General features: G+C 35.7%; 1 protein-coding gene across 1 annotated transcript in view; it reads right to left on the reverse strand.

The window, feature by feature from the left end:
- Positions 1 to 12124, reverse strand: part of LOC131061298 (uncharacterized) — a 117872-nt gene extending 105748 nt beyond the window's left edge. The window contains exon 1 of the mRNA XM_057994912.2: positions 10607 to 12124. Coding sequence (XP_057850895.2) covers positions 10607 to 11592 — 986 coding nt within the window. The 5' untranslated portion in view covers positions 11593 to 12124. The remainder of the gene's footprint in view (positions 1 to 10606) is intronic.
- Positions 12125 to 27131: the final 15007 nt, after the last annotated feature.

Raw genomic sequence — 27131 nt, forward strand, 5'->3', positions numbered from 1 at the left:
AAGCCATACTTTGATGAAACTTGCGGCTGATGCCTTCAAAACAAGTCTGAAACTCTGTAACAGTCATACAGCATAACACGCAAGTTATAGAATCCGCATAACACACAGATTGACAGCCAACTGTTTGTCAATATTCCTTGCATATTCAGTCTATCAACTGCAGGGGATATTTCACTCTTCATCTAGGACCAATGCTTTGACTTTTTCGGATCTCTTTGTACTTGATTGTCTCCATACACTCCAAGGAGTGTTGATGACCATAGAGCTCAATGCATCTCTCACTTTCACGAGTCATCTTAAGATGATTGTGTGTGATGCAAATCGAGTTTCAACAACCTAACATGGTGTAAAATAAATAAATTAAAAAATTAAAAGGTAGATTACATGTCACATATCAACAATTAAAAAATTTAAAGAAAAAAATTGAATTTACCTTCAACAACTCCAAGTTGGAGAAGGTCCCAAAGAGACCTTGTGGCATATGATGATTAATCACAAATATTTGAATCTCCTTCGCCTCCATGTAGATTTCTTTGAACCATTCAATCTATGTGCCAATTTTTTGCAATATTAAGTTGAGTGAGTGGGCAATACATAGTGTCCAGAATATATGCCCATATGTACCCTCCCCTATAGAACCAGTTATCTTACAATTTATACTATTGTCCAATATGACTTAGACAACATTTTCAGAACCCATCATTTCAATGGATTGTATGAGTATAATGGTAATGAAAGTTGCATCTGTCAATTGCCCCTCACAATCTTCTGCCTTAAAAAACCAATCTTTCCACCCATTAGAAAATGGACACACCTATTTCAAACCATATATCCCTAATTGCTCTTAATGGTGCCTTTATTGAAGCTTTGTCCTTGGCAATAAACAAATGCACACTTTTTCATACCCAAGACTAATGTAATCAAAAAGTTCATTGGCAATGATTGTCACCATATCCAGCCAATATGGTGATCTAACAAGGTTGAAAGGAAGCCCATTGCCATAAATGCAATGAGTGATGCTTTCATCTACAACATCCCTTGCTTCATTCTTTAAGGCATTTTCTAATGGACATCTTTTATGTGAAAGAAATGGGGGGATCATTCTCTTCTTGGGCAGATGGTGAGAATGACATGAAAGGATGTGGACCAGCCAATCGTGATAAGCCACTAAGAGGTTTCTACAATCCTTTCTTGTCAAGAAGATGTGCTCTTTCCTTTGATCTACAACTCACTATGTCAATATCCTCTTGTTCTTTAATATATCCCATTATTGTTGCTTTGGCAACACTCTTTTATTTGACCCTTGACAAATTCTTATTCCCAAGTAGGAAATAGCACACAAGAGAGCTTTCATTCAACTACATTAGCTCTTATACTCAGTTCCACATTGGCTACAATGTCAACAATAATCCTCACCACTAGGAAGTTGTTCAATATTTTTCTTATGTAGCCAAAGAGGTGGCATTGCATCAAATTTAAATGAACTCTCTACATTAAGGACAATTGACATAGAACTACAACCATTCTATGTGAACATAAAACAAAAATGCATTACAAATTTACAACCCTACAACTTAAAAAAAATTAAAATCAGCATTATAACCCCTTATCGTGAGTAAAAGGTTTTGAAGAAAAATTCAAAAATTCAAAAAAAAAATTTAAAAACTTCAACAATTTCTTCAAAACTCAAAAAAATAAATTTAAAACTTCAAAAATTTCTTCAAAACTTGAAAAAAGTTAAAGATCAACTCACCTTTGATGGTTAAATTTTCCCCATGCATCTCTTTCTCCCTTGTTGGTGTAGGTTTAACTCTTCTATAGCCCTCAACTTCAAATACAACTTTCAAGAACCAACAATGGCAGCTTGGAGGCAAAAAATCTCATTTTGGTCCCTTGTGTCATGAAAACAAAGTCATATGCACTCACTTTAGGGCGAAATTTGGCTCTTTGGAGAATTTTTTGTTAAAAAAATCAAAAAAGTGGTTTTTTCCATTTTCACCAACCCTTGTTAGAGGAAGTCATCTACAATGCACAACTACTAGTGGGAGATCATGGGAGAATATGACAAATAATGGGCTGCAACGTTTTATGGTATGGATGAATAGATGGTGTGAATAGGACCCAATAAACTTTTTAGTGGCTTCAAGTAATGTTGGTTGAAAATTTTGTACACTTGGGGAAATATACAAAATTGTGGTTTCAACCACAGCACACGAGTAAAAACTCTGCTAATTAAGGGAAGGCCCCCCCTATCTAACTACAACTTGGAAAATAAAATAGGATGGGGCAACAATCTTTCTTCTTCTTTCAAGAAAGACAATATCCTTTTCTCTTCACAGAAAATGATAGCGATTGAATATGAACAGCAGTAACCACTTTCAAATGAAATGAGAGAAAGGAAATGAAGTTTCCTGAAAGCTCAAAGACTCCCGTCACTTCCTTCGGGACGGGACAGCAATATCAAGTTCAAAGACTTGACTATTGGAAGTCCTACCTACCCTTTGCTATACTAAATTTTACAACGAATAAAAGATAACAGCTCAAAAACTGGAATAATCTATTCTTTCGACACAAAGACAAGAACTAATGCAAGCTCAAAGACTTGCCGCTATTTCTTATCAAACAGTAATTTTTCCTCAAGAATAGACGCAAGCTCAAAGACTTGCTGCTCCTTCAAGAGAGTTTCCTATTTTAATTAATCTTCTCTACTTGCAGCTCAAAGACTTCAAATCAGATTGGACTAAGCTCCTTTAGAAACACTTTGCATAGAAGAAATAAAAAGATTCAAACTCAAACATGTAGCTCAAAGACTCAAAACTTGAGTAATCCTTCTTTATTATTCTTCAAAAACTTTCAATCCACATACATAAACTCAAAGACTTCTTGCTGTAAATTTGGCAGAGTTTTTGTTTGCTTTCTCAAAAGATAAAAATTACAATAGACCCTCTCTTATATTTATAGAAGAGGAGCCTTGAGAAAAAGGTGGGACGATCCTAACTAACTTGAGAGATTCTCTCAACCACCAAGACTTATTCAATAACTAGCTAAGACTTATTCCAACTACAGTCCTAACTGAACACAACTTGTAGTTGCCTTACATGTAATTACAAAAGTGCAAGTAATGAGTAACTTGCTTTTTACAAAAAATACTTTTACATGTAACTTGTCAAAACAAAATTACAAATGCATAATTAAAACTATTCCATGTGTCTAAAGACACAACTCTAACTGCATCATCCTTTGTCTGTGATGGTCTTCATGTCTCTTCAGGATGCTAGAACTTGAAGTATTCTGGATTGGTAAAGACATCTTGTACCGAAACGAGAACTTGCATCCTTATCTTCTTGCTTGGGGTAGTACTAACTTTTCAAGAGGGAAAGGGCTGCCTTCATGTCATGACGATCTTTGTCTTGAAAGCATTCTATGCTCTCAACCATGAGTTGTTGTTGTATCATCCTGCATTCTTGAAATTTGCTTGCAAAATAAGGCCCATGCCTTAATCCATTGATTTGGTAGATCGTGTGTGCAAACCAGACTGACAAGGGAAGAGAGAAATTGATGCAAAAATGGGCTCACAAGTGAATTTCGGGTTTTGGAAGTTGCATTACATGTGTGGGAAAAACAAGAGCATTAGCTTGCAAATGTGGGGAACAAACATGCAACTTCATATGTGTAATGGGTAAACACAAGTTTGCACTTGTAATTGGACCTTTAGAACTCATTTTCAAGTGTTTTTTGAGTGCATTTTAAACCAATTTCGGGTTCTGGATGGCTGACAGCAGGTAGATTTTAAATGGGGAAAATGAATGAAGGTGTGAAATGAGTGGATGAAATGGTATGTACGGATGATGGACATGAATATGAAAAGATTTTGGGAAGATCATCTTCAAGAAAATGGGAAGAACTTTCAACAAAAGATGGTTAAATCTTTTATCCGTAATGGAAAAACAATTATTTTCATCCAACTTGTAATCGGGATTTAAAATACCCGAATACAAGTAAAGAGGGAAAATGGGGAAGAACAATGCAATTCTAAAATTGCTTTACAAAGGGGAAAATCTTTCTCACAAAACCGATTTTTTGGGGGGAAGAACCAACATATTTTCAAACAAGAAAAATGAAATAAGAAGAAAAAAAATCTTACCTTGCTCCAATCTGAAAATGCCTCTTCAACAAGATGATTAATCTTTGAAAAAAGGAAGGAGAACTCTTAAAAAGAAATTAACCGTATTCCAAAACCCTAGCCACGTTTTTGAAAAAAATGCCCAAAACTGAAAAACGTGGCAGCAAATGCATGAGAAATGGCATGGAAAATGGCCAAAACTCTTTCTAACCTCAACGCCTTAGCATACCAAGCCAAAACGATTCATAACATTGCTGATTCGTGGCATTCCAAATGGCAAAAAAACGTGGTTTTTGGTAAAACGTGTTTGCTGTTATAAACCAAAAAAAACAGCAAACTTAACCTCCATGTGGCGTGAAAGGTGTTTGAAAATGCATGGAAATAGGAAAGAATCCAAAATGCCTTCTCTCTCCCAAAAAATCTCCACAAAAATTTGCTTAAAATCCTCAAAAAAAACGTTTTTCCTTGCAATTCAGGTTTTTTGGAACAAATAGCAAGTTTAAAATGCATGAAACAATGAAAATCGGGTTTTTTGGAGGATATAACAAGTTTAAAATTTCACTTTTTCAACATGTTAGGCAAAATCGGGATTTTTTGGCCAAATAGCAAGTTTAAAATGTCAAAAATGCACTTTATGAGCAAAATCGGGTTTTTTAGACCAAAGTGCAAGTTTTAAATTGTCACTTTTTCACTAACAAGGCAAAATCGGGATTTTTGGAGAGAGAAGCAAGTTTTACTTACTTGTAAAGGGGAAATAAAACCCCTACAAGAAGTTATAACTTACTTGCACATATGTAATAGGGGTTTAAAATCCCTATTACATGTAAAAACCATTAAAGTAGGGGTTTTTGGAGAGAACTACAAGTTTACTTGTAATTTAGCCAAAAAATCCCTATTTTAACTAAACAAGCCAAAAAACAATAAAAATAATAAAAACAACAAAGGGGAAATTTAAAACAAATTACAAGTATTCATCTTTTAATTAAAATGCACATGTAATAAGCTGAAAATTCCCCTACAAAGACCAAAACAATGGACATCATTAAAACTTGCAGTTTGAAGAAAATTCTCCACCTGTAGTCGGGATTTTAAAACCTGACTGAAGGAAAGACATAGCAAACAAACCCAAAATTTGACGAAATTTGAAACGTAGTTCGAGGATGGACTGAGGATTAAGCTAGTCGAAGGATTAGTCAAAATTCTGCCTCGGGAAGTGTGCCATAGAGTATATTTTTTCATTTTTTCACAAAAATTTCATGTAATGGTCCTTCATTTTTGAAAACAAAAATGAGGACAACAAGTAACACATAGGTGATCTTGAAGTCCATAGATACCTCATTTGAAGTCAACAATCTAGAGACTTTGTGCAATCTATTGGAGGGGTGTTCCAGGAGGTTGGGGTGGAAATTTTCACAAAAAATGTAGCTAGAAGGGGACCTGTATCCCACAATCTCTTGGAGCCTTTGTGTTGTCTATTGCATGAATATAATATTTGATGACATTAGGAAGATTTGATGGCTCAAAAGCATGGTTGAAGACACTAGAAACATTAAAAATTTTATCAAAAACCATACTTGGGTGCTTTGTTTAATGAGGAGCTTGTGTGATGGGAGGTGACACAATTCACCACAAGCTTGATCACCCTATTGAGCATTGATAGGCTGCTACCTTCTCTCAAGTAGATGTTTGTGAGCAACATGTTGGACTCTATATATTCCAAAGGCCAAAAGGGGAGAAGGTTGTGAGGACAATGTTTGATGAAGTGTTTGCCAAGAGTGCAAAGGAGTTACTCAAGGTAGATAATAAACTTAAGTTTGAGAAATGTTTTTATAGTTGGTTTAATTTTCTATTAATTTTAATTTATTTATTTTCAAATACTTAGGTGACAAACCCAGGTTTTTCATTTGGTTGATGGAGATAAATACCAATGGGTTATCTTTATGAGGTCATGGTTAAAGTCCAAGGAGACTATAGAAAAGGCTAAAAAGACAAAAAAAAGAAAGCATTATTTTGGTAGGAACAAGAGAACATATGAAACCATTTAACACATCATTGATTTTAGATGGATAAACCAACTCCATTGACCAATACATACCATGGGGTACTACCTAAACTAACAATTTTTTCTTCTTTGATCTCTTTAAGATTGATGAGGTCATGGTAAGACTTACTACATGCATAGAGAGAATGATACTTGACGAAGGCCTTAGCGATAAAATTCTAGATGAGTTGGAAATCTAAAAGATTGCAAAGAGGAGGCTCTTTAATTCATCTTCATGCATTTAAAGGAGGAAAACCTAACAATCGAATAAAAATAATGAGTCTTGTAATCACATGCTTCTTTGATAAATGCAATTTTAGCTTATTACTAAAAAGTTTGACTTAACAAATTTTTAATGCTTTATTTTTAGATTTGTGGTGATAGAACACTTGGATAATAACGAGACGTATTCAAATTGGATTGTCAAAGATATGGATGTGAAGTTCACTGATGAAGATCTCGCTGAACTGGAGAGATGCAGCTGCAATAGAAGCATTGGAGCAGGGAATAACTGAAAAATCATTCACTTCTCTAGATGATTCAGATTTACCTTCTAGTTCAAGGCTGGACAATAATAGTAATAGAAGTGCAAGAAATTGTAAATTGTAGTTGGTTGTTATATATATATATATATATATATATATATATATATCACATCATTTATGTAATCTTTGAATTATGACAGAAAGATAATCAAAATAGACTTATGTGTTCTCTAAATTCATTCGTTATGTATCTTTTGCATTAATTTAAATTATTGTGTATTTATGTAATTGTTTTTATTTGCCAACTTTTTTGCTAAGTCGTAAGGTTTTGATAGAGTCTAAATCTTTGAACTATGCTTTAAAGAATCTATTAAATTCTGCTAATTAATCGCTATGATAAACTTGTGCACTCAAAGGAAAACGGTCTAAAAAATGACTTGATATGTTTGAGCAACTTAGTTCAGTTCAAAACATAATCAATATGATTGGGCAACTGAATTTAGTCTAAGAGATAATTGATATGTTTATACCAATGAAGCAATAGTCTACAAAAAATCGCGATTATACCCGATTAATCCTGAATTCTGGAGCTAGCCGATTTATTCCCCGAAAAAAATCGTTGACCAAGCGTTGACCCAATTTTCAAAGATTTTTAACATTTAAATCATGTTAAAATCATGTTAAAAACCCCAAAAATGGCAAAAAAGTGAAAAAAATCATTGTAAATACTTGCAAAACCCTAGAAAAATGCGTGAAATTACTGAATTTCTTAGAAATAGGGTTGGTCTGAGACAAAATCAGAGTCAATGTGGAATCAACATTAAAAAAGTTTGTTATTTTATCCATTTTCGGGAGGTTCATCATTCCCCACACTTCACTTGTTCAAACCCACGAGCTCAACGACCCAACAAAGGTAGAAAGCCCATGAGCTCAATGGCCTAGTAGGGGTTTGAAGTTTGAACCTTGGTGGCTTCCTCACCAATGGATTTTTTCTACCACAACACTAAACGTTCAAAGACATATTTAATATATGTAGATATAGATATATGATTTTTAATTTATAATTGATATAGTTAATTTTTGCTCAAACAAAGACATACAATTCATTATGTGAGCAATATACCTAAAGTGCTCCACAAAATAAATTTGAATGACAACAAACAAGCTTACATAGTTGTAATAAAAAAGCCTCCAACGCACAATCATTAAAATTTGTCTCTACCTAAAATAGTAGTTGCAAGCTAGGTATTGCCAAAACCAGTGGCTTGCTAATCTTTTACTTCAGCTAAACAAATGCCTTTTGTTGAATTCTACCCCTTATAAAAGACTTACCAATTGCCATCAGGAAATATAAAGCATTGCAACTATGGAATATGATTTGATAAGCTTTCCCAAATATTGAACTACCCCTCAATCAGAATGAAAGTCTTGGATCACTTCAAAATGGCTTCCACCTTTACTAAATTCCTAACGATTGTTGGATCTTTGTCTGATAAATTTTGATCTCAGCTACTTCATAGACTTAGCTAATCTTTGATCTCAGACTTAGACAGCTATTTGGTGTATTCGGTGACTGCCCCTTTAAAAAGTTAAATGAATATTTGCCTATGTAATCACCAATATGAATATAAACAACAAAAATCTATTTTCTACAATTCATGGGTTAAACACCTTGTCTCAATCACAATGAAAGTTTTAAATCAATTCAAAATGGCTTCCACTTTTACTAAATTCCTAACAATAGTTGGATTTGTCTGATAAATTTTGATCTCAGCTACTTCATAGACTTAGCTAATACCCCTAGAAAACTACTTGCCTCAATCACAATGAAAGTCTTGGATCACTTCAAAATGGCTTCCACTTTTACTAATTCCTAACAATAGTTGGATCTCAGTCTGATAAATTTTGATCTTAGCTACTTCATAGACTTAGCTAATCTTTGATCTCAGACTTAGACAGCTACTTGGTGTATTTGGTGACTGCCCTTTTAAAAGGTTAAATGAATATTTGCCTATGTAATCAGCAACATGAATACAAACAACAAAATCTATTTTCTACAATTCATGGGTTAAACTCTATTTTATTTACTCTCTATATCTCTATGCTATGGAAATGCCCTTAAGTTTTAAAAAAAAAGTAGTTTGTGTCTATTTTTCTACAAATTTTTACGATTTTTTAAAATCCAATTTCTTACCCATTTTTTCAAAAAATCTTATACTTTTGGTTTGCCAATTTTTTCCCCAAATGATTTTTGTTACTATGATATAAAGCATTGCAATTGGAGAATATGATTTGATAAGCTTTCTAAAATATTGAATTAACCCTACAAAACTCTTTGCCTCAATCACAATGAAATTCTTGGATCACTTCAAAATGGCTTTCACTTTTACTATTTGTTTGTTAACTTTTGATCTCAGTTACTTCATAGACTTGGTTAATATTTGATGACTTAGACAACTATTTGGTGTATTTGGTGACTGCCCTCTTAAAAAGTTAACTGATTATTTGCCTATGTAATCAGTAATATGAATATAAACAAAAAATTATTTTCTACAATTCACGGGTTAAACTCTATTTTATTTGCTCTTTATATCTCTATGCTATGGAAATGCCCTGAAGTTATTTTAAAAAATAGTTTTTCTCTCTTTTTCTATAATTTTTTATGTTTTTTTTAAATCCGATGTTTTCAATAAATCTTATACTTTTGGTTTGCCGATTTTTTCCATAAACGATTTTTGCTACTATGGTTTATACAATTAAATTCTTTACCTTTTGATATTAATGCTTCCAACATTAGGTAGCCCATCAAATTCTGCTGCTAGGGCCGGCTGTAATTCTGTTAATAAGATAGATGCAAACATCCTGACTAAACCCTCAAAATCCTGTTGCCTTACTTGAATTCAGTCTCTAGGAAGAGGAAACAATAGAACATTTCCTTTGTACTATTAGTCTTTTTAACTAATATAAGAACAAATTTTCTTGATTAACGACACTGACTGGAAGTCCCAACTTGATTAACCACTGTGGCTCTGATTTTAAAGGCCAATTCATTATTTAAAAATAATATTTTGGTGGTTGTTGGGAGTAAAGGACCAAAGGCACACAGTTTCTGATTACCTTTGAGGAGAATGGACAATAGTTAGCCTAGTACTCTTACAGGACTATTTGGATCCAAAGAATTATATATAAACTGTAGCCCCTGCTCAGAAAATTTAGGAAGTCTTTTAAAGGAGACTGCTGTGGAAGTCGGTCTGTATCACATGATTGACCTATTGGAAAAAGGGATGATCCCCTGGATAACATTGGTGTAATATATGTCATTATTTTTACAAATTTACACAAGGATAAATTTGTTAGGATAATCCAAGCTTGTAAGGAACGAGAATGGCTTCTGCTTTCATGCTACAATGGAAGGGGCTACCAATCTTATTTTTAGTACAGAGCGATCCCATGAAAGCTGTTCTTTGTACTCATAAAATTATATTTTCTTTGGTTACTGTCCCATGGAGGTGAGCTTTTTAAGGAGAGTAAGTTTTTTGCTGTTCTTTGAGAATTCTTTTCCCGATTAAGAGTTTAACTTCCGATGGCAATACAGTTCAAATTAAGATAAATTAGCCCAAATTTATGTATGCAGCATGCAAATCAATTTAACAGTTCAACTATTAAGTGGGATGGTCAATAGATTATTCCCCCTTAAACCCTTCACCACACATGAATGGATACAGTTTACCGCAGTTTTTATTTAAACTTCTAATTTTGTGAACCAGTTTGCTTGACGAAAAACATGTTAGCCGAAAAACTGGGTTACCTTCACAGCTAAGGAAGGACACCTGTAATTCGGAGGGCCAAGTAATTTAACTGTAAAACATAAGAAATTTAAAGAGCGCGTACTTAAAAGGCTAAACAAATTAGCAAATTTTTAGGTAATAAAAGAAAATAGTAAAGTGAAATGCATACCATAATTCTACATCACAAAACCACAACCGAGAGAATGATGGAATGGGACTTTTACAGAAGACGCACCAATTCTTCAACATCCTCAACCAACTTCCCAGGGAAAGCAGAAGGTCGACAAAAATGTTATCATGCCCAATTTTTATGCTATGCATAAATTCCTTCACGAATTGGGGAACCAAAACATGAGGTCCATATGGGCGCATACTTGCAATACAACTTTTAACAATGGCATGTTTAACCCCTTCATCCATTCCAGACATCAAATTTTCCAAGGAATCACTAGTTTGCAGAATATTAGCTGTGCCATGCTTCACAAAAACATCAACAGACCCTAAAAAGATAGCTTCCTTTTCATACAGTTTACCACCGTCAAATGTCAGGTAAAGGTTGAGGGGCTGATCAAAGCAGAACCCTAGGGCTTTGATAACATGGTCTGGAGACATTATCGCCTTAATGTCCATTTGCAGCTCAACAGCTTCCAATTCAGGATTCAATTTAACAGAGCACCGTGGTAATATGCCATTTGTGTTTGAGTACTCAAGTGCTTCAGCCAACGCCATCTCGCATTGCATTCTGGCATTTTCAACCAACCTGTACAAATATGATTCTTCTAAAGCCTGATGTTCCTGCTCATTTTGCTTTTTAGAATTCCTGCCAAAAAGTTCGGCTATGATGTCTAAGACTTTGTTGATACAGTCTGGAGGAATTCTCACACGTTCAAGCTTCTCATTGAGAGCTTCAAGGATATTCATCAAGGTCTCATCGTCCTCTTCTTCTATAGATAGAGCTACAAAAGCAGAGTCAGAATTGACATTGTCTGACCGTGCTGTATCTTCAAAATTAGAGACAGGGGGCATTGTCAGTTGGATTATATACCCTCCTACCTCAAAATTTACGAATTCTTTATGACAGTCTTTTATTTTCAGTCCAAGTTCTGCTGCAGTGTCCCTGTTGTTGGCTATCCATGCATTGATTTTTTCTTCCATATTAGAGCTTTCACAAATTTGAACACTCAAGAAACTCAAAATTTCAGTAGGTGGGTGAAGAACAAAAGCTCCTTTTCCTTAGTCTTGCTCAGTCTGGGACGTGGGTCACAATTCTCTGTTACATCAAGCCATGCACAAAAGCACAAGGGAGGAACAGTTGGGTCATAAATGAAGGGAACTTTCGTGGTAATTGTGACAGAAATGGGTTGATTATAAAGTGTCTTTCTTGGCTATGAAGGAAGCTTTTTGTCTCACGTTGTATGAATCTCGTACCTATTATTTCTTATTTTAGTGCAGAATTTTTAGTATTATTAAAGCTAATATCCCTATCTGACGACACCGGTGTTTGATGCTTGGTCGGTTTCTATGCTAGCAACGGAGACTGAATCATCCCTTTGTGGTTGTGCCATGGAGGCCTGGAATTTGACAGGCTAAATGGCCGTTTTTTCCAGGCCTGGTGCCATGCATCAAAGGTTTTCCGCGGCATAGACATAGACAGGCCCTCGATTGAGAAATCAATCGAGTGATTCACGTAGCGTAGCTCCGCTCACCCCTCTCCCCCAGCTAGTTGCAAGCTATATATAATTGTAATTGTGATGGTGAAACTATTTTTATGTCAATGTTTATTAGGTTTTTAATTTCATATTTATTTTAAGAGAATGGACTCAACTTGTATTTTTTATGGCAATTTTTATTTAGTTTCATATTTATTTTAAGAGAATGTTCATGTTGCATTTTTGTATTAGTCTTTTTTAATTTTTATTTGATTTATATCTAATTATTTGTCATTTTATCATATATTTCAACTTTTTTTATTTCTTGTTTCCACTCATTTATTAAGTTATCAGATTTATAGTATTGCGGTTAAATCATTTTGTTGGTGAAGCGACCACCAAGATTCAAATCCCCAAATCACAAAAAGATGAAATGACATTAAAAAGAGTATTTAGTGCTACATCATTTTCCACTTTTGTACAACATGTAATTATACATGTTTTTTATAGGACAAATTTATTTACCCATTGTTTATTTTTTAATTAATTATTAAATATGATCAATGGTACAATATGGGTGCTCCATATAGGTTGCCCAAATTTTTACCCTACAAATTCCATTCTTATTTATCCATACAAAGTTGATTATATGTATTTTTAAAAGAGATATTTTATGTACATGGTGTTTTGGTTTAGTTCATGTTCTTATACATATTAATATTAATCATTATCTTATGTCCTTGAGTAATTAAGATATTTGATAAAAATTAAAGGTGAAACAAAAATAAATTAAATAACTTATATTTAATTTTAAATTTTAATAGAATATTTTTTATTTTTATGTTTCCTTTCATGTATTTTTTTTTTAAATGAACTATAATAATCTTTACATAAAAAACATGACAATTTCATAGTCTACAATATCAAAAGATGAAAAACAAATTACTAAACCAAAATCAAAAAATGATATATCTTTTTAAAATATTTTATTTTATTTTTAACTAACAATTTTTGTATAGCTTGCCTTTATTTTTAATATTTTATTTAAAATATAATTTTACTTTTAAAATTTTTAATTTGTTTTTTATAATATTTTTTAATTTTTAATATTATCTTTCTTACTATTTTTAGTATATATTTTCTTAATATTTTAATTTTAATTCATTGAAGAATTTCTTTTATTTTTTATTTCATTATTAATTAATTTAATAAGTGTTATGAATATTTTAAATTACTATTTGAATTTTGATATATTCTAAGCTTGCATTTAATTTATTCTATTTAAATTTTTTAATTTATATTTAATCTAGAAATGTATCTCAATTATTTCCACTATATCTCTATAAAATTGATATGTTTCATTACTTGTAAATTCTAGTAAATATAAAATTCACATTAGTTTTTTACCGTTACATAATTTAATCTTTAAGTTGAGATTATGCTTGCTTAAATGATTGTGTTTTTATATTGTTGAGCATGAGGAAAAGTAGGTTAGCTAAAATCAAATGCATGCAATGTCAAATAAGCACAACAAAAGCATAAAAGAGCATACAAAATAACTTTATTTCACCTTCTTTCTTCACCTCCTACGATTGAGTGGGTCCACTTGATTTGCTCCTACAGTATTTGGACATGATAAGGGTGCTATGGATGGTTTTGTAGCTCAACTTGACAGCATAACACTATGAATATGATGGATGATTTGAGAGGGGAGGAGACTCCAATTTATAAAATGGAGGGGTCCAAAATGAATGGTCAAGATTGAAGAGGAATGGAGGGCTAGGATTGAAAGTGAGTAGGAGAGGATTTGAAAGGACAAGTGAGAGATACAAGAGATTTGTTATAAAGGCATTTCTTGTCTCCACACTTCTCAAGTACATGAGGAAGAGTTCCCCAAGTACCTTAGGAAGAGAAGAAATGAATTTAAAAAATTTTGGGAGAGGACAAGAGGAATTAAAAATTCCTAAGAAAGAGGAAGCATGGGGAGAATAAAGGATAAAGAAATTAAAAATTCCTTGGGAAGAGAGGGCATGGGAAGATTCAAGGAATTTGAATAGACAAAAGTGGGTAGCATTTAAGGTTGAGTGGTGAGAAGGGAAAGCCATTTATGGTAAAGAGGTGACCCATCCTTAACACCATTGACTATAAAAGTCAAGATGTTGTGAATATTCGATGTGTGGACTAGACTCTCAAATAATAGGTTATCTCAATGCACACATGTTCGCAAACATTGATGATGGTGTAGATGTGAGATTGTTGGATCATATAAGAGAAATCCTCAAACACGTCAGTCCACAAAAAAATGCTCCAATATACACCAATCCAAGACATGGTAAGATATGGGATGATCAAGATAGCCTTGAATCGGTGTAGACATAGGACACAAAATGAAAATTAAAGTGAAAAGATTAATCATGCAAAAAACACACATATGGCCAACTGACATCTCTTTCCAAGAGTAGGATGGGGATCTAGATAGATTGTCGGACATGGGAAGGATGCATCCTGATGGGCATGGATGATGGATAGATTGATAGATGGCAAAAGACAAGACAGTTGCGGGGTCTACAAATGGAAAGAGTTTCGCTCATATTGGATTAGCACACTATGGATGAGTGTTTGGTTTACACGTGAGTCAATATAAGCTCAAATAGATGGGAAAATATCAATGTATAGGAGGAAAGATCGGTTTGATGGAAAGAAGCTCAGTGTAATGTGGATCATAGATGGATTGGATAATATGGGAGTGGGATTAATGATTGAATAGGATTGGATGGGACAGGGAATATGATTGGATATGATGGGATTGAATGGTGGATATAGGATAAATGGAGTGGGACCGATGATAAGGGAGAACCAAGGCTTGACAAAAGGATGGAATGGATGGAGAGATTGCTTGGATAGGAGATGGAGGAGTTAAGGGGATGGATAGTGTTAGGATATGGAGGACTAACATATGAATGATAGGAGAATGGAGATCCAAGGACTATGTTACAAAAGAGTGCAATGCCCCATAGTAGAGATACGGCAACTAAGGATGGAAGGATTGTGGATGAGATGGAAGGATAATGTGTAATAGATAGGGATGGAGGAGGAATTTAGGCTTGTATTTTCCAAACCATGCATGGATATTATGTTTCTCTAGCTTGATCAAGATCAAGGGTAGGAATAGAGGATGCATTTGGATAGGATGTGGTGGAGGGTATGGATAGGATAATCGAGATCAAAGATAGGAAAGAAGTGTAGACATCTAAAATTAATTAAATTAAATATTTAATTAATTTAGCCTTTCTACATAGTTAATTTAATTTAATTATGTTATCATTATTCCTCTTAAAATCAATTAAATCAATTTTAATTAATTTTATCACTGTAGTCCGATAATTAATTTGTCAATAAATTAATTATTTATCCATTCTTCTAAAGTCCCCTAAATCATTAATTCTCCTAAACTCTTCTTAAGTCAATTAATTTTAATTAATTAACTCAATCATGTGATTACTACAAATCACTTCTCCTAATCCTCACTTAGCCTAATTAATTTTTTTAGAAACATGATTATCATTATCCCTCAATTTTATATTCTTCCACTCATTCTCTCTCCTCTTGTCAAATCCTCCTAACTTATCCACTTGCCATCTAATCTCTCATTAACTCACCTAATCTCCTTCCTTAGTCGTTTACACAATCCTAATCACCATGATTAGGGGCAATTCAACCATTTGCCATAAATGGTTTGTCCCCTCCTCCTTCCAAAACCTTAAATGCACCTACTTTGGTCATGTCAAAGGATTTCAAATCCTTTGCACATTCTCATGCCCCTCTTCCCAAGGAATTTTTAACTCATTTTCCCTTTTCTTCTCCCCATGCAATCTTCTATTTTGGAATTTTTAACTCCCTTGCCCCTTCATAAGGAATTTTTAATTCCTTTTATTCTTCCAATGTGCCTAGAGATCTCTTCCCCATGCACCTAGAGGAGTGTGGAAAAAACAAATGCCTTTATGGAAAATCTCTTGGTCTCCACACTATGTCCTCTCAATCCTTCCCATCACTTTTATTCAATCTTCACCCTCCATTTCAAATCAATCGTGGCCCTCTCAAATCTATAAATCGGGGTCTCCTCCCCTCATTTCCATATCTCATTTTTATATATTCTTATGCTACTAGTTTGTGCTTAGAAATTTATCCTTAGCATCCCAACTATAGTCAAATCCATCCACACTTGGCCACTTCATGCATCCTCCACCCATCATGTCATCTTACCTTGGTGTTGTGTAGTGGAGGGCATTCCACATCCAAATCAAGGAGCTAATGCAATCAAATGGAGCTTGGGGCGCAAAACTTTACTGCACCAAAGGATCAATCTAAGGAGAAAAGGTATAAATGGTTTATTTCATGTTATTTAAATTATTTGTGCATTTGGATTGAAGCTAACCTTCTACCCTCATGCTTTTTTCCCTTGGTTCATTTTGGCACGCCCGATGGGACCCACATCCCTTTTTCACTAATAATTTTTGTGTATTTTGAAGGATTTTTTTTTTTTTTGATTGGTAAGAGGTCGTAGCCAAAAACTTTTTTTAATCAAAATTAATTTTTTACATCACTCCACTCGTGCGAACGCCAGTAGGAAAGAGTGGAGGCGAGAAAACCTCTAGCCTTTCCCGGGACCGTAGTCCAGATAGTTTCTACATCTAATTACAATAAGCATAGATTCAGAATAATACAATAATACCCCGTGCTAGGGTGAGCACGTGGGAAGATATTTTCTTTCCCTTACAGGCCCATATTACTATTTTCCAATTATCACTGTTCTCCTTGTGCTTTTTTAATGAGTTTGAGCCTTTATTGCATGTAGTCTTTTGTCATTTTAGCAGTTTTCATCCTGTCATTTGTTCAAGATGGCCCTGCACCTCCTACATGGTTAGTTTTCAAAACACTTGACCAGATTGTTGGTCACATGAAGTATACCAATGTGATTTGACATCCTTCTCTGATGTTTCTAAAATCTTAACCTCATATATTTGAAATTATAAAGTCATCAATATGGCATATTCATAAACAGAGTTTCTAGATAATTTCCATTTTGAGAAGTGATCATCCATAGTTATGAATCACCTGTTTACCACCTCTTGCTTGTGTGCCCGGATGCTATCCCTGGAAATGGATGATATCCAAGATACAATAACAAAAGGGGGTAAATGGCACTTCTATCTTGCCTGAGTCCAACTGAGGGTAATAGAGGTAGATGAGTTTTATGGCACAATTTAACCTACATTTTTTACTCAAAATTTTTGCATGCAAGCCACATATTATCTGCAGTCTGTGGAGTGTCAGATAACCATTCAATTATAAAGAGCTCAGCAGCAAGTATCAAATGAGTATATGGCAGGGAACTTGGGGGTTACACATGATTTTCTCAATTCCTATAGGCAACATATGCAGAAAATGAGGGCTTTTGTTTTACCGAAATGGTACACTTGTTGAATCGAAGAAACCTATCGATGTTCAATTACTAAGATGATTTAGCGGATAGACTTGGGCATCAATGAACTTCAAAAGGGACTTATCACAAGCGTTATTTTTCATCGATAAAAGGTATATCGAAGAAACCAAAGGAGGTTTCGTCGATGAAGCAAGGCTACCGAATAAACTACAGTATCGATATGGAAGTAATAAATTCATCGAAGAAGATAGATCTTTCGAAAAGATGAGATCGAAGAAACTGGGGAAGCTTTCATCAATAGGATAGTTCAAGAGAAGAAGGGTGTCAATGAGATACTAAAGTTATTGGCTGACAGAGACAGTTTCATCGAAAGATAAAAGGTCGATAAAACATAAGGGAGTTTCATTGATATAAAAAGGGTATCAAAGGAAAGGGGACACCGATGAACCTAAGAGGGGCTCATCGAAAGCATAGATTCCACCGAAAGAGGATATCGAAGAAAGCAGAGATAGTTTTCATCGACGAGAAAAGGCTTTCGAGGAAATAATGCCATCGGCGCAACATGAAGGAAACTTACCGAAAAAAGCGTTCTTATCGAAAGAATGATCACGATCAAACAAAAAGATATCAATAATAAAATGAGTATCAAGGAGGCTAAAAGGTTCATTACTGATGAGTGTGGTTTTACCAATGCAACTATATCGAGGAAGATTACTAACGAGCTCATCGATGAAAGATGAAAGTGGAAGCAAATCAACAAAAGACAGATGGCCTTGATGAAGCAATAGACCGATTCATCGAAGGAGTGTAGTGATGTCGATAGAAAAAGTGTTTCAATGGGAGGATAAAGGAAGTTACTGAAGCCCAAGGTTTCTTCAACATGAGACCCAACGATGTCTCATCGATATAAAAGGGAATTGAAGAAACCTATCGATGTTTCATCGATAAGATGATTTATCGAATAGACATGGGCCTCGATGAACTTCACAAGGGACTTATCGAGAGTGTTATTTTCATTGATAGAAGGTATATCGATGAAACCTAAGGAGGTTTCATCGATGAAGCAGGGCTACCAAAGAAACTTCGGTATCGGTAGGACATGTAATGAATACAATGAGGAAGATAGTTCTACCGAAATGATGAAATCGAAGAAACTAGGGAAGGTTTCATCGATAGGACTGTTCGAGAAAAGAAGGGTGTAGAAGAGATACTAAAGTTATTTGTCAACAATGACATTTTCATCGAAAGATAAAAGGTCGATGAAACATAAGAGAGTTTCATCGATATAAAGAGGGTAGCGAAGGAAAGGGAACACCGATGAACCTAAGAGGGACTCATTGAAGCATTGATTCCAATGAAAGAGGATATAGAAGAAAGCAGAGACGGTTTTCATCGATGGTAAAAGGCTTCCGAGGAAATAATACCATCAGCGCAATATGAAGGAAACTTACCGAAAGAAGCGTTCTTATCAAAAGAATGATCACAATCAAACAAAAGGGGCCTACATCGATAAAGATATTGATAAGAATATGAGTATCGAGGAAGCTAAAAATCATGTTACTGATGTGTGTGGTTTACCGATGCAACTTTATCAAGGAAGATTACTAATGAGCTCATCGATGAAAGATGATAGTGAAGTAAATCATCAAAATAAAGATGGCCTCGATGAAACAATAGACCCATTCATCGAAGGAGTGTAGTGATGTCGATAAAAAAGTGTTTCGATGGAAGGATAAAGGAAATACCAGAGCCCAAGTGTTTCGAAAGAAAGGAAGTGCTGATGAACTTCAAAAAGGACTCATTGGAGATAGTAATTCCATCAATAAAAGATATCGATGAAAGTGGAGATGGTTTTCATCGACGAAAAAAGGTATTCAGGGAGATATTACCATCGCTGCAAAGGGACTCACCGAAAAAATGTTCACATCAAAAGAATAAGGTCGATCAGACAAAAGGCAGTTTCATCGATTAAAGATGTCGATGAGGAAATAAGTTTTGAGGAGGCTAAAAGGCATATCTTCGATATGCATTGTTTCGCCGATACAACTTTATTGGTGGAAGAAGTATTCGGTGAGACAATAGATCCATTCATCAACAGGGCATTGGTATCGATGGAAGAAGTATTTCAATGGAAAAATAAAGGAGGTCACCGAAGCCCAAGGTTTCATTGACATAAAACCCAATGGATATCAGATAGGAAGCAGTGAGGAGATAGCTCTAGCGATCGAAAACATAATATCGATGAATGAAGGAAAGACGTGATCGAAGTGATATTCGAAACAAAAGTGTTAGTTAACGGTTATATGTTGAGAAGCCAATATTTAAACTAAATGTTTGTCTGAGTATCTATATGAAAATACAAGGGGCAGGAAGAGGAATAAATAAGGGGGTTAAAACAGAGTCTAGGAAAGAGAAACATAAGGGGGTGACAACTTAGGACACGAAAACAAAAGAGGGGGTTGCCTTAAGGTGGCACAGATAGGAGATTGATGCCATCGGCTCCCAAGTTGGCCAACTCATCCGCTCTTTTATTGCCCTCCCTATAGATATGATTGACTATGAACCTATCAAAATCTCTGCATAGGTTAAGAGCTTTTGACAACAAAGTATTTAGTCTCCAATTAGGCATACTACCTTTCCTCAGACATTGATAATTATAGTCGAATCTCCTTCAATTTCCAAGTTCTTAACTCCTAGTTTCCTGCATAAATGCAGACCCTCAACTAGGGCCATAAGTTCCACCCAATTGTTGGTGTTGATGCCAACCAGAGAGGCAAGGGTTGCTAGTTCCTTGCATTCCCAATTATAAACAACACATCCTATCCCTGCTTGCCCTGGGTTGCCACGAGATGCCCCATCAAATTTTAGCTTCATCCAACCTTCGCCTGGGGGATGACATCTGCATGCATCCCTTGATCGAAGACTTGCAATAGGACCAACTCCTACATAGGGAGGAAAGGATAAGCCTTCCCAACGTGTTTTTCATTTTTTCATCCCAATAAGTGATAGAGGCATTCTTCAATGTGCCTGATGACAGTCGATTATTCATGAGCTCAGTGATAGCTGACTCTATCATGTTAATGATTCTGGGAGCCTCTAGCTTTTCATTCTTAAAGAGATATCTATTTCTCTCCTTCCATAGTTCCCACATTATGGAAGAAGGAAGAGTTGTCCATAAACCTTCAAAGAGACAACCATGCCTGAGGAGGGGCCATGCCTTGAGCATTCCAAAGATGGTGTGGGGGAAGGCTACAGACCATTCAAGTTTGTTGGTGAACCAGATCCAACATTTGTGAGCAAAGGGGCAGTTAAGGAGGATATGATTAGTGTCTTCCTTGTCTGCCTCGCAAAGAGGACATCTACTAGGGCCCTCATACCCCATTCTTCTAAATTTGTCCGTAGTTAAGAGCGTGTTCTGAACCGCAAGCCAAGAGAAGATACCTGCCTTAGGCAAACAATATTTATCCCAGCAAAGTTTTAAGGGAAGCTCAGTCATAGGTCTTATAAATGATTTGGAGATGAGAGAGTACCCATCCTTGGAGTTGTATTCTCCTCTGAGGGAACCATCCTAGACGAGCTTGTCCTCATTATGACCTAAGGCAATATTCCTTGATTTGAGAATTGCCATAAGTTTTTGTTTATCCCTTACCGAGATATCCTCATCTTCCTTCTCGATCCACTGCCAGTCAACCCGATCTACTAAAGGGGATATATATTTATTTAATAGAGGTCCTCTATGTGATTCAAGAAGGATACGAGTAGTACCAAAGTCATTGATATTACCAATAGCCTTATATCCACCCCAAGAATCCGACCAGAAAAGAGCTTTATCCCCGAACCCCAGGTTCCAATTAAGTCTGTCAGAGATAATCCTCCTGTAGTCTAACATAAAATTCCATAGGCAGGACCCTCTGGGAGGGTTGGTTTCTTTGAATATTTGGATAAGATCCCCTCCATTAAGGTATTTGTGGTGCAGCAAGCGAGCCCATTTGAGGTGGGGGGTTCTAAACATCCTCCAGACCAGCTTGGCACCCAAGGCTTTGCCCTGATCACGAAGGTTTTTAATGCCAACTCCTCCTTCTTCTTTAGGTTTGCATATCTTGTCCCAGGATATAAGTGATATTTTACGATTGTCATTAGCACCTTGCCAAAAGAAAGTCCTGAGATGCTTATTGAGCTCTACAATTTTAGAAGAAGATAAATATTGACAAGAGAGATGGTAAATGGGCATAGCTGAAAAGACCAATCTAACCAAGGTTTCTCTACCTGCAGATGAGAGCTATTTTCCTTTCCAAGTGTTAATCCTGGACTTGATTTTATCCACCAAGTTGTCCCATAATTTTGAGGGTCTTCTACCCTTGTCAAGGGGAATGCCTAAGTATTTGTAAGGAAGAGTTCCTTCACTAATCTCTAGGACATTGTTGATCACTTTTCCAAAGGAGGGATCTATGTTGAACATAAAAACTGTAGACTTGGCCAGATTCACCTCTTGACCTAAGGCTCACATATAGGAATTAAGGATGTCTTTGAAGGATCACGCTTCCTTTACACTTCCCTGCCCAAAAAGCATCGTGTCGTCAACAAATTGTTGGTGCGTAAAGGGAGGGTGGCCGCTAGTAATGGGGATTCCTTAGATCCCACCTTCCTCTTTGGCCTTAGAGATGGATCTTCCTAGAGCTTCATCCATGATGATGAAGAGGAAGGGGGACATAGGATCTCCTTGTTTGAGCCCTCTTGAGCTACTGAAGAAACCTTCCGGGGAACCATTAACCAAGACCAAGAATTTGGGGGTGGATATACATTCAAAGATTAGGTTGATCCAGGATTTAGAAAATCCAAAGGCCTCCAAGCATTTGCATAGGAAGCGCCAGTCAACTTTGTCGTAAGCTTTGCTTATGTCTAATTTGACTAGCATACTTGGTGCCCTATTGAGCTGGACCGAATGAATGGCCTCTTGGGCTATAATAACCCCATCATAGATTGATCTATCTGCTACGAAGCCGGTTTGTTCTTCACTAATGATAATGGGGAGAAGATTTTGGAGTCTGGCTGCTAGGGTTTTGGTTAAGAGTTTGTACAAAGTGTTGCAGAGGGCTATTGGTCTGAAGTCATTAAAGCTTTCAGGGTTCTCTTTTTGGGGGATGAGAGCTAAGAAGGTATTGTTAATTTCTTTGAGAATCTTACCAGAGTTCCTAATACCTTCTAAGGCATCTGTGATCTATGTCCCCATAAAACCCCAACACTTTTGGAAAAAGCTAGTGGGGAAGCCATTCAGGCTCGGGGCTTTTTCGGGATTCATCTTCATAAGGACAGATTTAACCTCCTCCTCGGAGAATTTTTTTGACAGTATTTTGTTGTGGTCATCGTTAATGAGTTTTGGAAGATTCCTGATAATATTGAGTTGGCCTATGAGGTTGGAGCCTTCAATATTGTTTAAGATTTCATCAAAAAACCTTGCTACCTCAGAGGCGACATCATCTAGTTCAGATAGGATGGAACCCTGGCAGTTCTTAATTTTTGAAATTCGATTGACCCATCTCCTCTGCTTAGTGGTATTGTGGAAAAACTTAGTATTTCGGTCCCCATCACTCAACCAAGTCTCCCTCAATTTTTGTTTCCAAAAGATCTCTTCATTTGAGAGGATCTTTTCATATTCAGAGAGTAGAGCCTTTTCTTTGAGGAAGAGATGCTCATCCATCCCCTTCTCAAGAACCTCAATGTTAACATTCTTAAGATCATTTTCTATTAGGAGTTTTTTTATCAAAAATATTTCCAAAATTAGTCATGTTCCATTCTAAGAGCTTCCTTTTGATAAGATTTAACTTGCTTGTGATAATAAACATCTTTGAACCAGAGAAAACAGAGCTTCTCCACCAGTTCTCAATTAAGTTTAAAAAGTTATCATCTCTGAACCACATTCTCTCAAATTTGAAGGGACATTTTTTAGGGGAGTGGTCAGATAATAAGGTTAGTTGGAGTGGGAAATGGTCAGATCTTGATAAAGGGAGAGGCTCTGCCTTCAGGGAGTAATTAAGCTCCAAGAGCCCCCCATGGATAAAGAACCTATCGAGTTTCTCAGCGATGTTATAGAAACTAGTCCTTCTATTGTTCCAGGTGAAGGCATTCTTTGTCGTTTGGATTTCCAACAGGGAATTCCTATTGATCCAATGATTGAAATCAACAACTACTAGAGGGAGTTTGCTGCTACCTCCTCTTTTGTCAGTTGTCTTGGTGATAGCGTTGAAATCTCCACGAATGATGCATATATCATTTGGGAAACTTCTAAGGAAAGACTCAAGTTCCATCCACACCCTAGCCTTATCCCTATTCTGGATAGGGCCATAAATGTTAATCAATTTGAATCTTAGGTTATTTTTATAGCTTACTACTTCTCCTCCTATCTAATTTTGCTTAATCTCTAAAGGTGTAAACGAGATGAATCTGGAGTCCCAAATGATAGCTAAGCCCCCTGAGGCCCCTATGGCAAGGGAATCATTTTAGTTGTCTAACGCCTAGTTTTTTCTCAAAAAGGACAATCTCAAAGGAGTTCATTTTAGTTTCTTGGATTAAAATTATGTCAGGTTTAGAATCAGAGATGCAATGCTTTAAGATGCATTATTTGTTAGGGGCATTCAAACCCCTAACATTCCACGTTATGATTTTCATGGCTCTATGGGGAGGAACTTCCCCTCCCCTGCATTAAAAAGAAGTAGATATTTTAGACTGACCCCTCGCTTCTCCATCCTTAGATCTTAGTTCAACAGGGGCTTGGGTTACTCCCCTGTACCTAAGATCAATGTCACTAGTGCCTCAGCAGAACTCCTACTGAAGTCGAAGACTCTGCCGAAGAGGAATTCCATGAAGTTCCCTTCACGTACCTTGATGACATATTCGATGATGCCTACATAAACACTATCACCCCCGTCACTCCTTCCCCTCCCGCCCCATATGAGCTTCAACTGGTCCACCTTGAACTTGTTGATTGGAATTAATGAGGACCACCCATTCTTGACATCTATGTTGATGATAATGCTCTCTTGGCATTACTTACTATGCAAGACCTTGAAAATCACACATATGTAAACAAGATTACTTTGGTAGTCAAGTCAATTCCCTTAGTCACAAAAATGAAAATAGCAAGAAAAATCAAAATTCCCTTGGTGAAAACCTCCCTAAGACACCTCTGGATGCAGAAAAAGTAAAAATAAAGGATGAATCTTCTAGTGAAAACCTAGATCAAGCACTAGAAGATGAAGGTTTTGACTTTCCTACCATGGTTCCCCCGCATAAGGAGAAATCACCTTTGCTCATTGAGGAGATCAACACCATCAACATGGGAACAAAAGAGAATCCAAAGAATGTGCTTATTGTTAAGTCCCTTATGGATCAAGAGAAACAAAATTTTATGAGCTTCCTACAAGAGACACAAATCAACTTTGTTTGGTCCTATGTTGATATGGTGGGTCTTGATCCGGAGCTAGTAGTACACAATCTTGTACTTCAACTAGAAGCTAAACCTGTCAAATAGAAGCTACACAAAATGCATTGTTAGGTTGCTCTCCTAGTCAAGGAAGAACTTCAAAAGATGTTTGATCAAGGATAACTTTAAGAAACTACCCCCTAGGTAAAAGTGTAAAATCCTGGCAAATCAGACATTTTTTTGGGGGGGAAATTTTCATATTGATGGCAAAAAAAAATTTCAAAGTAGGAAAAAAATTTATTTTGTATTGGCGATTTTTTCTTAGGGTATGAAAATTACATAAAATCCTAGCGAATAATACCTTGTTCTATGGGGAAAATATATATTGTAGGAGGCAAATATTTTTTCATTTAAAGGAACAAATATATAATTGTATGGGCGAAAATTTTTAGTTCAAAGGAAAAATTATTTAAGCCTATTGGCGATTTTTATACACAGCTTGAAAATTATATAATTTGTTTGGCTAATATTTTGTTATTTGTGGAAAAATATATATTTTATTGGCGATTTCATGAATTCATTGCCATTAATAGACAAGGCACATGATACATCACATCACATCAATACATCACATTGAGTCTGGACTCTGCACAACGTATCGATAAGTGTGGCCTCTTTGACACATGAAGGGTGACAAGTACCTAAAATCCATCAATGATTTTAAATCGTTTGATGATCGTAGATCAATGGCTGAAGTTTTATTTCAGCCCATATTTTTTAAGAGAACGTAGTTCAACAAAAAGTGCTCGGAATGGAATTGAATTCAATAGACACATATCAAATGTCCCGATCAATAATGTTGGTCATTTACTATATGTCTAGTCACTAACTACAATCCACTCTATCCCCACAACTTCCAATGTGGTACTTGGTACTGGTTTATAGTTGTTTCCAATTTGGTACTCGTGCATTTATGAGAAAGATTTGCAGAGATATACAAAATATTTTAAAAAAATTAAAGCAATTAATACAGTCAGAGAAGGTATTATTACAATCAAGAGCTTCAACTATTTATATATGATCTATGCTTCTTTCATCTTCAATTAACCTTTGGTAGATAAATTGTCAGAGCTCACGGTATTTAAATTATGCCTCTGGTTTAGGTCTATAGGCTCAGGCTGTTTAATTTGGTAATTTGATTTCTCAAGATGGACACTCCTATCTACTTGAGAAGCATTTCTACGGAGGACCAGAGGGCCTTTTTGGGCTTCGTTAGAGACCCAACCCTCCAATCAGTTTGCAAGGAGGTTGGGATGTTCACTAATGAGGTTGTGAGGATGGTGTTGGGCAAAGACTTTCTGCGTAACGAAAATAGACACTATGTTAACAATGACGTTACGTCCCGGTTCTTGGTGTCTCTTCTGGACCTCAGAGGAGACAAGGTGGATATGTTGATGTTGTTAAAGAAGGTGTTTAAAGAAGACTTCCTTGGAGATGAAGTTACTATTGTCGTCTTTGCAGAAGTAGGGGTGGGGATCCCTTGGGCAAATAAATTAACCAAGCTTCTCCTCCCTGACCAAACAGTACCATTAGCTAGGCAACCATTTCCTTTGAACCTGAATGCGGAGCAGTTGATGCGTCATAGGAAATGGGTGCGGATTGGTAGAGACTTTGTATGGAAATGGTTCCTCCTGGACAACTTTCCAAACTATAGTTGGCTTGAAGAATTCTCTCGACTTATAATGTATGAAGAATTCTACATGGAGGGAGGGCGAGATTCTTAGGGTAAACCATGAATGTGTCCACTACCTTTTCCCTAGCCCTGACCCCCTAGTAGTTTTTTTTTTTTGGCTATGTCCTCGTAACCTCACAGGTTCAGTGGCTCACTCATTTTGGCTTTAAAGTTTTTGAGGGACTCAAGTCTCAGAAATGTAAAAATTGTAAATTTCCGAAACATAAATATTAATGATAATTTTGTAAATTCCAGTTCGTTTCAGTTTGCCTCTTATGGATATAAAAATGCTTTCTATTTCGTTTTATTAATGATAATTTTGCAAATGTTTTTTGTCTATGAGCTACGTTATTTCAATATTTTGTTAAACAATGGAAATAAATTTAATACTGTGATCTTTTTTATGTAATGTTTCTTTCTCTATATTTAATATTAAAAAAATCCAATTCA

This window comes from Cryptomeria japonica, chromosome 11 (assembly GCF_030272615.1).
Source record: "Cryptomeria japonica chromosome 11, Sugi_1.0, whole genome shotgun sequence".
NCBI lineage: Eukaryota > Viridiplantae > Streptophyta > Pinopsida > Cupressales > Cupressaceae > Cryptomeria > Cryptomeria japonica.